The sequence below is a fragment of the Barbus barbus genome (assembly GCF_936440315.1).
Source record: "Barbus barbus genome assembly, chromosome: 40".
In the NCBI taxonomy this organism is placed as follows: domain Eukaryota; kingdom Metazoa; phylum Chordata; class Actinopteri; order Cypriniformes; family Cyprinidae; genus Barbus; species Barbus barbus.
The window spans coordinates 12,527,145-12,542,813 of NC_136718.1; the positions used below are offsets into that span (position 1 = coordinate 12,527,145).

General features: G+C 38.3%; 1 protein-coding gene across 2 annotated transcripts in view; it reads left to right on the forward strand.

Annotated features, from left to right (window-relative positions):
- camkvl (CaM kinase-like vesicle-associated, like) overlaps positions 1 to 15,349 on the forward strand; it is a 46,917-nt gene extending 31,568 nt beyond the window's left edge. Inside the window, exons 2-12 of one of the 2 annotated variants that reach the window (XM_079401016.1) lie at positions 1,252 to 1,276; positions 7,686 to 7,792; positions 8,000 to 8,131; positions 8,471 to 8,545; positions 9,552 to 9,690; positions 10,667 to 10,787; positions 10,901 to 10,976; positions 11,316 to 11,452; positions 11,554 to 11,632; positions 11,712 to 11,799; positions 12,965 to 15,349. In XM_079401016.1, the coding sequence (XP_079257142.1) occupies positions 1,271 to 1,276; positions 7,686 to 7,792; positions 8,000 to 8,131; positions 8,471 to 8,545; positions 9,552 to 9,690; positions 10,667 to 10,787; positions 10,901 to 10,976; positions 11,316 to 11,452; positions 11,554 to 11,632; positions 11,712 to 11,799; positions 12,965 to 14,290 (2,286 nt within the window). In that variant the 5' untranslated portion in view covers positions 1,252 to 1,270 and the 3' untranslated portion in view covers positions 14,291 to 15,349. The remainder of the gene's footprint in view (positions 1 to 1,251; positions 1,277 to 7,685; positions 7,793 to 7,999; positions 8,132 to 8,470; positions 8,546 to 9,551; positions 9,691 to 10,666; positions 10,788 to 10,900; positions 10,977 to 11,315; positions 11,453 to 11,553; positions 11,633 to 11,711; positions 11,800 to 12,964) is intronic. The other variant, XM_079401017.1, reaches the window with a different exon arrangement.
- Positions 15,350 to 15,669: the final 320 nt, after the last annotated feature.

The window sequence follows — 15,669 nt, forward strand, 5'->3', positions numbered from 1 at the left end:
CCTCTCCTCTGCCTACATGAGTCTCAAAATACCATTATGGATACTTTAACATTTCTCATGAATCATTGAACCGATTTTTACAGTACATTTGGAGTTTTCGTTTTAGATTTCTTTCCCTTCCCACTTGAGTATGACAAACATGTCAGAGGCATGTGGTAGAGGTTTTTTTCAAGCTCCATGATGCAGTTTTTAACTTAAAGGAACACTCCACTATTTTTGAAAATAGGCTCATTTTCCAACTCCCCAAGAGTTAAACAGTTGAGTTTTGCCGTTTTTGAGTCCATTCAGCCGATCTCCAGGTCTGGCGGAAGCACTTTTAGCGGAGCTTAGCATAGATCATTGAATCTGATTTGACTGTTAGCATCTCGCTCAAAAATGACCAAAGAGTTTCAGTATTTTTCCTATATAAAACTTGACTCTTCTGCAGTTACACCGTGTACTAAGACTGACGGAAAATGAAAAGTTGCGATTTTCTAGGCCTATATGGCTAGGAATTATACTCTCATTCTGGCGTAATAATCAAGGAACTTTGAACAGTATAGTTCCTAGCCATATCGGCCTAGAACACTTTTCATTTTCCTTCAGTCTTAGTACACGATGTAACTACAAAAGAGTCAAGTTTTAAATAGGAATAATATTGAAACTCTTTGGTCATTTTTGAGTGAGATGCTAACGGTCTAATCAGATTCAATGATCTATGCTAAGCTACGCTAAAAGTAGCAAGACCCGGAGATCGGCTGAATGGATTAGAAAATGGTAAAACTCAACTGTTTAACTCTTGGGGAGTTGGAAAATTAGCCTATTTTCAAAATAGTGGAGTGTTCCTTAAAAAGACGTAAGGAGCAGCTTTTTTGTAGGAAAATATTTTTATATATTTATATTAATTTTTAAAATAAAAATGTATTCAAATAGTGTGTTCCCTATAGCTTGAATAGTCGAACATGGTTATAACAATTCCAAGGTTATGGATTTGATTCCCAGGACTGCATGTAACAGTAAAATTGAGTCTTTATGCATGTCAAATTCATTATAAAAAATACAAGTATCAAAACCAAATAAAAGATGTAAATTATGTCCCTGTGTCATTCTAAATCTGTTCGACTATTCTGCTGTGGAAAACACCATGGAAAAAATATCTTTTTGGTATATTAAACGAAATTTAGAGCAAACCTGTGGTTGTTTTACCCCATTGTCTTTCATTTTATGGCACAGTTGAACCATTTCTCAAATGATCTTCTTTTTTCCCCACAGACGTCAGGTTTGGAACAAAATGAGAGTGAGTAAATGATGACAAAATTTCCATTTTTGGGTGAAATATCCCTGCTTTTGACCGTGTAATCAGCCAGTCACAGTGACGTGACGTGACCATGCTTTCTAACCTTCAGTCCTCGCCTTCCTCTATTGTCCTGCTGATTATTTTCTCATTCCGATCTCCTCCCTCCCTGCTAAACATTTGTGTATGTCACAAATGGTCCATTCTCCCAGTTCTTTTCAATATATTCTCCTCCCTGTTCGTGTTGCCTGTGTCTTCACCTATGTGCTCTTAAATGCAGGGATAAGGCACTCATTCTAGTCACGTACATCATGTACAACCTACAGAAACTGGCAAAACCTACATCCATGTCTTCGGCATCAGTCCTGGTCAATTCATAACATTCCACCTGAAGGGAAACTGATTGATTTAATCCAGGCTTATGCTGCCCTTCCTGTATGGAAGCTGTCCTTTTGCATCAGCTCCAAATTTCTGAGCCTCCCTCCTGAGGAGCAGACAGTTTGGATAAGCATCTTGTGTGTGAATGAGAGCCCTTCCCTCCTCCCTCTACTGATCTGTGCAGCATCCAGCTGCTCCAAGCAGCAGCCCAGCTGGACTCACTCAGCCTGGGTGGGGTTAACACTGCCCCATTTACATTCATGCCAAAGTCCATTCCAAGAATCCACTAGTAAAGTTGGACATGTTATTGATTTTGGAGTCGGACCAAGTCATGGGTGGGTAACTTAAAAATGAATTCAAGGCTGTGTTTACACTTGGTATTAACATCTGTCTCAGGTGATCTATTCACAAGTGGTCAGACTGAAAGAGGTCAGTGTGTTTCTGCATCTTGATAAAGCAGAAAAAAAGTCTAAAAATAAAAAATTATAAAAATTATAAATAAATGGAAAACTGGAGTTTCAAGCTTCAAAAGGACAAAAAAGCCCATAAAGGTATCATAAAAGTCATCTGTACGAGTCGTGAACATTCCAAGTCTTCTGAAGTCGTATGATGATTTTGTGTGAGGAACAGACTGAAATTTAAGTCTTCACCAACAAATATCCACCCCAGTTCTTTAAGGCATGCTCATGAGAGAAATTGCAATGTCCAATTCGTGAGCTAATCATTCGAGTCAGATATTTTGAGGGAATCATTTGATTCAGTTCACAAAACGATTCAGAATGAATTTAGATTTTTGTCGTGAACGATTCGTCCATTGTGAACAATTTGTTCATTTTCTTTCTATTTTTTTCAAAATACTTTGATCTTGTAATTTTTTATTGAAATAATATATCTTCCGGTGAAATGTCAGACCTCGTGACATATGTCTGGACTTCTCCAATCATTTCGTCCATATAAACCCCGCCCCTTTCCTACAGTATACCCTTTCTTAAGCTTGCATTCAGATCTGCCTCCATCCAATCAAAAACAAAGTCTTTGTCTTATAATAAAGTCTTTTCAATAATTCATTTTACTTGGATGTATGTCACAGTATGGAAGAAAAAGTGTAAATGGTGTTCTGTTTACATTTCCCATACAACGCTCTGTGATACAGTACCCCAACATGACATGTAATTGTAACGAAGCTGAACTGAAGGCAGAATATTTGCTTTACTAATTCGGATGAGTCTTTTCTCAATATTTTCACTACATCTGAGGCTTGAGCCGAGGCTCTGGCAAATATTGCGCCTAGCGTTGCCAAAATTCTGTTTCAGAACACCAAATGCATAATAAACCCAACAGGATGATAATGATTATGGTGTTTGTCTGTGAGAGGTGGACATGAAAGCGGGACTGCAAGTTATAATTTAGCACCAGATTAAGCAAGGGGAAGAAAGGGAGGACATCAAACTTCTGCGCTCCATGCTGTGACTTTTGAACTTGTTGCTGTGCTGGATTGTGAGGCGGTGTGTGTGTGTGTGTGTGCTTGCTTGCTAGCGAGTGTGTGTGTGGGTTTGGGTTCAGATGTGTTTGGAGAACAGCACAGCTCCTCTCATCCATCCTGCGGGATTGGATCTGGTGTTTAATGTGTGTGTCTCTAGAGATGAAGATTCATTGCTTTAATAAGAGTAGTACAGACAGGGGAGGAAAGAGAAGCATCTTGGGAAAGGCTGATGGTTGAGGGACTCATGGTCTTTAATGATGGAGCGAGGCATCTGTTGCAAGCTAGTCTTTGTAGAAGGCACCCCTCGAGCCCTTTGTCGCTGCCTTGTCTTTGTATCTTTCTTGAACTCTGTCTCTGGTGGACGCGCTGCCTTCTGCAAGCTGCGAGAATGTTCGAATGCTAATTTTGGACCCAAAGATGGGTGTGTGTATGTAAGGCGTGGGCGTGTGCAAAAATAGCCATTATGAATATGCATGGTCCCCAATTAAAATGACATACATTTTTGCCAGAACCGATCTGAGAAATCACACGCTCTCAGACAGTAATCCTTCATCCCAACGCATCCCATAATGGAACATTAACAAAGTCTTCTCAACAAGATTGACTTTTTCTGCACCGCAGAGAGAAGGATGTGTGGTTCAGTACGTGTTTACGCTGCACCTGAGTCCTGTAACGCTGGGCACACACTCGTATTGAGGGCGACTAATGAGCGAGAGCTGTCAGATGTGATCCGTTGTTCCAGTGCAAGGTTCCCATCAAAACATGCGCATCGCTACCCTAATGTAAGCATGTCACCTTCTGTATTTGCATCCATCTCCTGAGAGAAGCCACGCTCGTTGTGAATATATCTTGTCAGCATGTTCATGCCATACGGAAAGAGTGTTAAAAAGTGCCTGTAGGAGGGAAGTAGCAGTCTGGCTCAAAACGTATAACTTCCTCTGCATTACAGATGGGCCACTGTCATCAGCTAGTCATCCTCCAATGACTAGTCTTATTTATTTATATTTTTTCTTTTAAAAATCTGTATTATGTGACTTTTGGCCCTTTAGTGGTTGAGGCATAAGACTACAAAACACTTGCTGAGGACCATTTTTTTGGGCATAAAATGAGTTTCGGCTTTGCTATTCTGCGTGGATGAATTTGATGGTTTGAGGCACTATCGCTGTGTAGATGGTTACAGATGACTGCCTTATCAGTCACTAACAACATCGAAACTCTCCCATTTAATAAAAAATGGATAAGGTCTTATTAAGGTAAGTTGCTCCCAATGCTGTCATTGTTCTGACTTTGTTCAAATCTGTAGTTTTAAAATAATGTTACAAAAGTTTGGCAATGCTAATGTTAAACATAATGACTGCTATTTATGTCAGATAATGGTGGAAACTATTTGTAAACAAACAGACCAAACTAGTAACTGGTTTAGAGATTCAGTTGTTGTGGCTTTAAGCTATTTCCACTTAATAGAGTAGTAGCCTTCTTTCCTTTATTTACAGATAGGGATGTAGCGATGCACCCCGAGCCGGTTGAAAATTGATAAAAATGTGACGATTCCAGATGGTTGAAATGTTAAACTAGCCGCGATTCAGTTCGGGGTGTGGGTTTATATGAATATATGTTTCTGACTGTCTTCAGAAAAAATTTTCATGCCATTTTCCTTCAGTCTTGCCTCTGTATACTGAAGCAGTGTTTATAAGCGCAACGCTGCTTTGTTTACTGCGGCAAGCAAGGAAACACTATATTGCCGCTGTTCCATAAGCGCCACCTGCTGGAAGAGATTGCCTTGCGTCTCATCCAGCGTGTCTGCTGTTTTTATTCTTCACGTATTTTGTTTTATGTAGCCAAATTTCACACATTTGAAGTCAGACGATTGTTTTTGCTTTAAATTTTGAAATTATACAATCTAATTTAAAGAACTGAGAGTGAGAAAATCGTATCATGAAATCAGTATTGTGAATTGTATCGCATCGTGAGTTGACTGAATCCCTATTTACGGATATTTCATAAACATTGACGAAATATGAAAGTATGCAGTTTCTTGGGATATTTGTCCTGATAACTCTAAAATATGAATAATTATTATAGGCTTGCTGTTGTAATTTAGGGTAAGACAACCTGGTTCACGAAAAATTGTTTTATGATGAATTCGCTCATTATTTACATTTGGTTAATTTCAAACAAAAACGTTTCATCGTGTGTCTTTGAAAAATTATATTAAATATTTTAATATCTATGTATTTATTTAAAGTTATATTATATTATTATAGAAGCATTTATTATAAATAAATATTTGTTATGAAAGTATTTAAGCATGCTTCTCATTTAATTATTTGTTTAAAATTGTAATTTATTTTTGTAAATAAATATCTATTTGTTATTCTAAAATTGTATTTTGCTCCTGCACGCAATAAAACCCTCTCGCAAAAGTGACCACTGCTTTTGAATATTGTGCCATGTACAGAGAGAGAGAGGGATTTGGTCTGAGCCAAACTCGAACCCCACAAGCTCTTCACCCCTTTATATTTCTGAAGCAACGCACTACCCTCTATGCCACAGCTCTGACACGAGTGTTGCATTTTTAAGATAGCATGTCAAGTTAAAAATAGTTTCACTTTTTGAAACACGTCTGGAGAGCCATGTGGTCTGTTTCATTCTGTTGTGTCCTATCTAGTTAAATTTGAACACAAGAAGACATCTTATGTAAAGGACCCTTAAGAAAAGTGTCTGATTGGGGTCAAGTTAACCCTTTTCATTTGCTTTCTAAAAAAAATCTGTCCATTGCAGTTTCTTATATTCTACTCATGGGTGAGCATGTTTTTGTTATTGTTGCAACCTGCACATGAAATAATATCAAGTCAAAATTTACAACACCACAGCATTGTTCTCATCTTGACTACATCTTAATTTAGACACAAGCCTTATGACTAACCGGGCGCTCTTGTAACTTTTTTTCAGGTGTCATATTTTATTTATTTAAATGCTGAAATGTTCTAAAAGGCCTGTCACATACAAATCATTGTGGCACAATTTCATTTTAATTGACTGTTATGGGGTTGTTTGTGTGGTACCAGAAGGCAGGCAACAGAAATAGCTATGCAAATATAACAAACATGATATCTCAGAAGTACAAGTAAGAATGCCATGTTGACTGCGCTGTAGGATGAACAGCTGTCAAGCACAAGCATGGAAGTGCCTCGATGGTTTTAATTTCTTCACTTCCTTTTCTAAGCAGATAAAACAGATATTGCAATATTCCAGTTCATCACTTCATATCAGATATTCAGCGGGAAATCAGCATAGTCCTACACAGTGTTCCGGTTATGCAATATTTATCTTGTTCCTGACCTCTCCTACTGTATCCCGACCCCTCCCTTGCATGGATCCATGTGAGGGATTAGGGATTAGGGGCAGGAGCCGGAGCTGGATTACACAGCTAACAGACCAGCACTCTCTCTTCTGATAAAGATGCTGTCACTCTCAACATGCTCTTCCTCACTGATACCATCAGTCTTAAAGATCTTTTTCTCCTCACAGACAAATGTCCTCTCAACCATCTGTTGAATTATTTTCACTTGAGCATTATATTTCTTGTCATTGTGTAATACATAAAATAATTCTTCAGACACAAAGCGTGGTTTCCGTTTCATAGAGCAGCATTTGGACCTTTTTCTATATGACACCTTTTCACAAATGGCATACAATTTTATTATGCAAATTGTGTTCCCTGGAGTGATAACTGTTATCTATTACTACATACACACACACACACACACACACACATATATAATAGGTATGCATGTGTGTGTATTTGATCATTTTATGTGAAGTTGCTGTTTTAATAGGGAGAAAAGCATGGTGTTTATTATTGTTATACAAATATGGAAAATATATGTTTATTATTAATTAACAAAACTAACATTTGGTCCCATACTAGCTAGCCACTAGTGAGTGACATCTTAAATCTAGGCAAAATCTGCAAACCTGTGATTTACAACCCTGATACATTATCAGTTTTATTTATTTACTCACATTTATTGAATTTTTGATTAAATATAATACAATCATGCAAATCAGCATTTTATACTATATTCAGACATGCCCCATATTTTAAAAGAGTTGGGTGGGAAAAAATAACTGTTAACCCAAAATGAACAGAAAATAAAAATCTCATATAATATTTAGTCAGACCTCCTTAAAAACATTTTCTGAGGGCTAAACATATCTCCTTTTAGAGTCTTGGTTGAAAAGAAAAAAACTCTAAGGCTTTCCAAATCTATTTTGCACCCTTGTTCCAGTAAGTGTCTTATAATCAGTGGGCCTTATTCATGAAACACAAGCAGAATGAATTTCTGCGTAGCAATTGTCACATTCTGTCCAATGGGTCGATTTAAGGAATGGATTGTTTCACAGAAATTGTTCAGCACATGCTCTGTGTGGAACCTGTCATGGTGAGGCTAGTTTGTGAAGACACATGCTCCTCTAGAGTGAATGACATTAGTTTTATTGAGATTGATGGCTGTATGTGTATGTGCACGCTTGTTCTCCTCTGGACAGGTGGATGCTGTCATGCCATTTGGGTGCCTTGCTCTGCGAGATGGGCGGACATACAACAGCCTGTCAGACGTTACTGACAAATACGAGATTGGACAGGTCCTCAAGGCGTGAGTGTGCATAGATCTGCCATTATAGCCTTAAGAAAGCCAGTCCATCAATTACAGATCTCATTAAATGATCTCATTAAACATTCATTTAAGATACATTTCTCCCAATAGATAGGTGCTTGTCACAGTAATGTGCTTATTAAAACAACCATAAGGGGTATTTATTGCAACATGAAATGCAGCATTCAGTGTACTTTTTCTTCGCAGCAAAGAATTTTGCGAGCTGTGCCTGGTAAAGGAACGACAGACGGACAAGGTCTATGTGTGCAAGAAATTCCTCAAGAAGGATGGCAGGAAAGTGCGGAAGGCAGCCAAGAACGAGATCATGATCTTGAAAATGTACGTGGTGACTCAAAACATCAACAGATGATGTAGGGTTTTGGGAGAGTGCTGATATGAGAGGACAAAGAAAACATTTAAAGGGATAGTTCACCCAGAAATCTAAATTCTGCCCTCGTGTCATTTCAAACCTCAAATTGTCTTTAAACTCTGGAGCACAAATTTGTAAATGTAGCAGGGTGAACTACTCCTTTAAGGATGGAGAGGGTAAGAGATGCTCTATGCATCACCCTTGGTGTGATTATTTCTGTCTTTTCTAACTCTCTTTGAAGCACGTTTCTCTATTTAATGTGAGATAAAGAAACTATTCAGCTTTTTGCCGTGATGTGTTTATTCCAGGGTCAAACACCCTAACATCCTACAGCTGATTGATGCATTTGAGACCAGGAAAGAGTTCTTCATCATACAAGAGCTGTGAGTCTGACCTCCGTTTGCCGTGATCTGTTATGTTCCCTTGCAAGTGTCATTCAGTAGGCCAAGGACACGTCTCTCTACATCAGAACATCACTCCAGAAAATGCATTTCTTCTGTCTCCGCTCCTCATGCAAATATCCAGATCTAGCCAGAGCTAAAATCTATTAAAACTCTGTCATATGCTTTTGCATGAATGACATTGACATGCTATTAGAGCTATTAAGATTACAGTAATGAGTGACTATAATAGAAAATGGAGTTTCTGGACAGTTACTATTTCCATTGAGATTTTAAAGGTCCTCTTATATTTAGCTTGCAGGATGCTGGTTGTAAATCAAATAAAATATTTTGGTGGCAATGGTCTGTCAGTGTTACACTGAATTAGATGTACATGAAGTTGTCGAATTCCATATATATTATGATATAACGTAACAGTTTGACAAGATATTCTAAGATTTTGGAGTTTCACATCTGTGCATCACTTTAGGTATTATTAAAATGTTTTGATCCAGATTTAAATGTATAGATTTAGAATTAGTCAAATTTGATTGATTTTTTATGATTAATATATTTTTTTTATTATAATATATTCATAAACAATATGACATTTGAAAACTGCACACTTTCTTCATGATTGCAGCTAATTACCAAATTTGGTCAGGTTTTTTATATAATGGTTAACCAAAATACTTCTAATATAGCACTGTGATACTAATTTACTAATTGTTTTATGTTTGGTGACTAGCCAAAGAACAAGAACCGATTTTGATTTTTAATTAATCATTCATAATATTTATATAATTTTATAAGATTTGTATTATTACACACACACACACACACACATATTGGCCCATTGGTCCAGGGCATAATCCATCCATAATTTAAGAATGTGAATAAACAACCTTGCTGCTGATTAAATAAAGATTAAATAGGAATTCAGTCTACAAACATATTCAGATCTCCCTTCTTTTTCTCATTTATTTTTGTGACTGTGTGTTTGTCACAGGGCCACAGGTGGAGATGTGTTTGATTGGATCTTAGACCAGGGGAACTACACAGAGAGAGATGCCGCCAATGTGATCCGTCAGGTCTTAGAAGCAGTGGCGTACATTCACTCCCTCAACATAGTCCACAGGAATTTAAAGGTGGGTTTGCAACCATAATATATTATTTATCAATGAAAAGTACATCATTTGTGTTGTCCATATGCATTGTGTACAATACAATAACGGAGTGCAATATGTGCATTAAGTGGAATGCAACTGGGCTGATATATAAAATTGAAAAGACAGGCCATTTGTAATGATACCTTGTGGTTTTGCTTCATTTTGTTTTTACTTTAATACAAAGAAACAGTCTAAATGTGTGATAAGGCTGTAACTATTATTGTTATTGTATATGTGTATGCTGGGGATGTTTTTGTCTGCGGAGTATTAAATGATAATCAGTTATATTAATCAAACGCCTAGACCCCTTTGACTCATAACACTGTGCATCTGTAATATTGCAGGAGCTCCTTGTGGGTGTCATTAATGTTCAAAACAAATATGAAAGTAATAAACAGTTTTTGCCACCTCCTGTGGTTCTAATCCTTCATACTAAAGCCATTAAGGTTATGAGGCTGTTTGTCATGCGACAACATGTGTTTGTAGTGCCCTCTAGTGCACGGCAGCAACACGCTGTGCACAATATTAGCATCAGAAATGTATACGTGTATCTCATTTGCTCAAAGCTCATTCTTCTCAGTAATGCATAATTCTGTATTGCCTCCTGGGCATTTTTAGATATAGCATTGATGCATTTCTTTTTTAAGGCTTGTGCTTGAAATATCACAGACTGAGATACATGTATTATATGTAGTAGGTCAGCTGTGTGTTTTCAGATTTATGTTTTAAAGACAAAACTCATTCTTCACATTGAGAGTGGGTGAAGGGTGTGTCCTGTCTGGTCTCTACTAGCCAGCTGAAAGAGGAATATCAACATTATTTGGGACACAGCGACCTCTTATTCAGTCATACTTTGGCCTAATGCCATGTCTTTCTTTGTATCATTACTTGTATATGAAAGTATTGATTTTTTCCCCCGTTTTTTTTTACCCTGTGCCTTTTTCTGTCATTTCAGCTGGAGAACTTGATGTACTATAGAGAGAGTAACCACAACAAGGTCGTGTTGCGGGATTTCTACCTGTCCAGGTTTGAGAATGGCTCAATCACCGAGCCCTGCGGGACACCCGAGTACCTGGGTATTGATTTATCACATATTTATCTCTTTCATGTTTTCTTTCTCTTTCTATTTATTTGTACTTGTATGTAAAGTACTAACCATCACATCTTTTTTTGTCATATTTCCTGCCAGCCCCTGAAGTGGTGGCTCGTCATCGCTATGGAAGACCAGTCGATTGTTGGGCGGTGGGGGTCATTATGTACATCTTGTAAGTGACATTGTGACATTCAATTTATTTGTCATTGATTTTTATTATCTTTATGTTTGGCTCTTTAAAACAGGGGTTTGTGGCTTTCTGCTTTCAGAAGACTGGTCAGAAATCATGAGATTAATTTTGAATATTTTTTGTTTAGTGTTTCTAAAATGCACATTGTTCTAAAACCCAGTAACCCAAAAAACTGCCTACTTGAAGTTTTATACAGCATCTATGGCACCAAAAAAAACTTGATTTTAAATAAATCTCAGTAAATCTACAGCATATATTAATACATACTAATGGATTCAACACAACACATCATAATACAAATAATACAAATCTCATTTGTAGGTTGTCTGGAAACCCTCCGTTCTATGATGAAACTGAGGAGGAGAACACCGACATGCACAACAGGATAATCTTCTGCCGCATTGTTGCCGGAGAATTTGAATTTGATTCACCATACTGGGATGAAATTTCCCCTGCTGGTACTAATATCAGGATCTGATATAAGTTCCTGATCTGAAATTTTTTTTTTAAAGCTTTTGATGTTTTAAACCTCAGGCTTCCTCTCTTTAATGTCATGCAGCAAAAGAGCTGGTCTGCAGACTTATGGATGTTGACCCGATGCTGAGAATTACTGCACAAAATGCACTTTCGCATGGATGGTAAGACTATATACAAACACACAAACTCAAACACACAATTGCTTTTTTCAGAGACTTTACGTTTTTTTTTTTTTGCCAGGATCGCTGGAAATGGGGCTTCGGAAAAAAATCTGAAGGCAGGAGTCTGTGCTCAATTTGAGAAAAACTTTGCAAAGGCCAAGTGGAGGGTAAGAGGAATCTACTATCATACACAACAGTCATGTACAAATTGCCGGGTGATTGTATTAATCACTCTTCTAGAAAACAGCACAGTAAATAATAGGATAAGGACAGTAACTATAAAGATGGTAATGCCAAATAAAGCTGTTGTTTATTAAAGGTTCTGATGGTTATTATATTAATGTTTGCTTTTTCCTTGCATGTGATACCCAGGACTTGAAGGTACTGTTGATATTCGCGAGGCAGCCTAGAGGCAGAGATTCTTTTCTCTGTATAACAATCTTTGACTTGGGCACTCATATTTCCTTTAGCATCATACCTAGTGTACATGGCTGCATTGTCTCATGGCCTGGCCTGATTCTTTAAGCAGCGATCATTCAGGAAATATGTAGTTCAAGTCTGATTGTTGGAAAGACTCTCGCTGTACTTACCTAAGCCTCCCTGTATCTGCACACCAGTAACTAACAAATTTATCACTGCCCAGCTGGTCCCATGTGCATTCAGTCATATGCCGTCTGGCTTTTACTCACAGTGTCCTCAATATTCCAGTTTGAATTCCAGTTAGTCCTTCATTCACTCAGACAAATGTCCAGATTGAATATTCATCGTAGTGTCACATGTATGTGTATGAAAAGTTGTCCCTGTGTTTGTGTGTGTGCCAGAGAGGACCAAAGTGGTCCTTATCGAGAGAGAGAGAGAGAGAGAGAGAGAGCAAAGTGATTTGTCCTCAGATGACTTATCGTGGCCCTGATTCATTGACTCACATCATGCTTTTGTCGATGACATGCATATCAAAAACATTTCATTCAGATCAGCAGCCAGTAATAAACACAAATGAGCCAAAAATGGCTCTTATTTTCATTTCATTGTTGAGTTCAGGCATAATTATCAGCTATAATTTGTAGTTGTTGAACTAATTTAACTGCTAAAAAACTATACTATAAAAAACTATAAAACGATATTTCGATACGCTGAAAAAAATGAGACGCCTCCCCGAAATTACTAAAACGCCCATCTCCAATGTGTTTGTCTCATGAAAGCGATAGAGATGGAAAACTGCTTCCACAGATTGCCACGCTGTTAACAATGCATTTAATCCATAGCAAAGAAGACCTCACGTTACTTTATAATTGACTAGGTACTAAGTGTTTGGTATGTCTTTTTCACTTTCAGAAAGCGATTCGTGTCACCACATTCATGCAGCGTCTCCGAGCCTCTGAAATAGGATCTTCTGAAGGGGTTGTTGTAGGCCGGGGCAAAGAGGACAAAGCGGATGGATTAGATGGTAATGGGATACAAACAAACTCAGGCGGCATTCCTACTGTGAGCATGTCCCATGAGGTGTCTGTCGAAAGCAGACCTGTGGAGAATCAAGAAGAGGAGAAAGCAAGACACCTAAAAGCAGAAGAGAAAGAAGCAGAGACCCTTGCCAGATCAAACAGCTCTTTAAAAGTTCAAGCAGGTGAGCCAAACAAGAAAGAGACTACTGAAGGCACTTCTGAAAGTGAGGACAACCCATCAACAAGAGTGAGCCAGAAAGCAGCACCCAGCCAGCCTATCAAAACCTTAGACAACCGAGAGAACAATGTCCCCAAGGAGCCAGAGGCCACAACTGTTGATAGTGTTGAGAAGAAATCACCTTTGTCTGATACTCCAAATCGACGCAAAATGGCAGCCAACCTCTCAATGGATAATGGCTCATGTTCAGATGCCAAAACCAGTACCTTGTCAGTGGGAAAGGAACCAACTCTTAAATCAGAAGACAAAAAAGACACAGTCCATGATATGGCCGCAAGTAGCTGGTGTCAAACACAGCTCCCGGAAGCAGTTGCAGAGAGTCCAGCAGAAGTAGGAGCGACTTCTGAGGTCAATCCTAAGAGCAGAGAGTTGAAGAAAGGAAGAACGGACAAGGGTTGCCAGTCAGTGAAAAACATCCAGTGTACATATGCAGGATTGGGATCTTCAAGTCTTGGCTGTGATAAAACAGTATTTGAGCAGGAGCTGCAAGAGATGGTCCATGGTGCATCAGGGTATGGTAGCCCATACTGTCCAACCTACTCTGTCGGACAGTACGGTGGTCTAGATCCCGGAAGTGGAGCCAGTGCGGACTGGCAAATGGATTGTGTAATCGAACAAATTGAAAAGCAAATGGCTGCTGTGTTAGAGAAGATCGAGGGGGACATGCCTTCATTGCTGGAGCAGATCAGCGACCATCCCGAGACCCTTCCGAGAGCAAAGAGCGCCAGCTCTTCCCCATCACCCCGACCTCGCTCGTACCATCATTCGACCCCACCGCCCCTTCCCACCACACCTCGCCCAGCAATGCCTTCTCTACCACATCTGACCATCCCGCCTCCCTCGTACCCACCACCTTCCCCACCCAGTCACATCCAGGGTCACAACCATCCAACTGCCGATGAGGGTAATGGTGATGGCCAGAAGTCTACAAAGCGGTCTGGCCAATCACCAAGGGGAAGTTTGTCAGGAAAAGGGGTGTAAATATGCTAATAGGATGTGAATGCTCAAGAATAAAGTAGGTACGGCATGTAACAAAAAATTATGGATCCATGAGTGCAGCATACCTTTCGGGGCTGTGCAATGATCTTTGGGCTCCAATGCAAAGAGCCTTGTTAATGATTGTATGTGACAGATAAAAAGCTTTTTTAAATGTGTAAAGAGGAAAATGAGCAAACTGAACACTATTTTGTATTATTAGAGAAAACAGTTAAGGTTATCCCACTATAAATGGTTGTACATGTCTGTGCTCAACACTTCAAGATCATAGCAAACACTATTATGTTTCCTAAATAATTTCATAACTATAACGTAGAGTCTGTGGAGAGTTTGGATACAAGAGTTTATATAACCTGAAAAATTCACCTTTAATGAAACTTGTTCCCTTAAAACAAGTTGGCGTCCTGCTCTGTTTTGGAGAACCGCTGCACATTTGCTCTTCGCCAGGTACTGACTTTGGAGGGTGTTATTATTTTTGTCACTTCATCCATCTTGGATTTTTGCTCTGAGATAGTGAAGTTGAAGCAGTGCATCTGTGTACTCTCATCAATCATTTACTTTCTGTAATATCTCCAATAAGACTATTTCATTTATCTTTCTTATTGTATATTCTCGTATTGTACAGCAGTTTCTTTGCGTCTCTACCAAACATGACAGTCTTTCATTGATTGAGAATAATAATGCTCAGAGGGCTAGAATTGATCATAACTTTGAGACTACTTTAAAACAATATTCTCTTTCCTGGCCCTTTTTCTTTTGCTGTTGTATGTGTCCATTTACGTGTTTGTTTGATTCTCATTCTCTTACTCTATTTTTTTCAATTTATGATGCATACTAGTATATCTTTACATTGTATAGTACTTTTGCTAATATATCCTAAAGTAAGCTGTAATGTCTATATGTAAAATCCTCGCAAATGTCTGTGAACTGTAACTGTGGCTTCCACCTCCCCAATTATTATATAGATTTTGGTGATGTGAATATTATTCCAAGTTATTTTTTGCACTCTCTACACGACTATTTCAATAAAATTCAGATCAGACTATTTTGTTTTATAGCCTTTTCTTTTGGCATGATTAGTATAAAACGACAGTTGTTACATAACTAGTAAATATTATAACTACAAAATAACCTAGCATCAAATATGCTAAATTTGCTTAAAATACATTGTGAAAAATGGCTATCATAGACACTTGCCAACTAGCACGTTTGCTACCCTAAGTTACGGATGTTTCCCGTTCAGAATGCATAGAATTATTTGGTAATATAATAAATTAGAAGCATTTTATTTTCACTGTTCAGAGGATTTTTTACTTTTCGTCCATCACACTACTAAGAAGTCACTAGTACTAGTTCATGCTCTT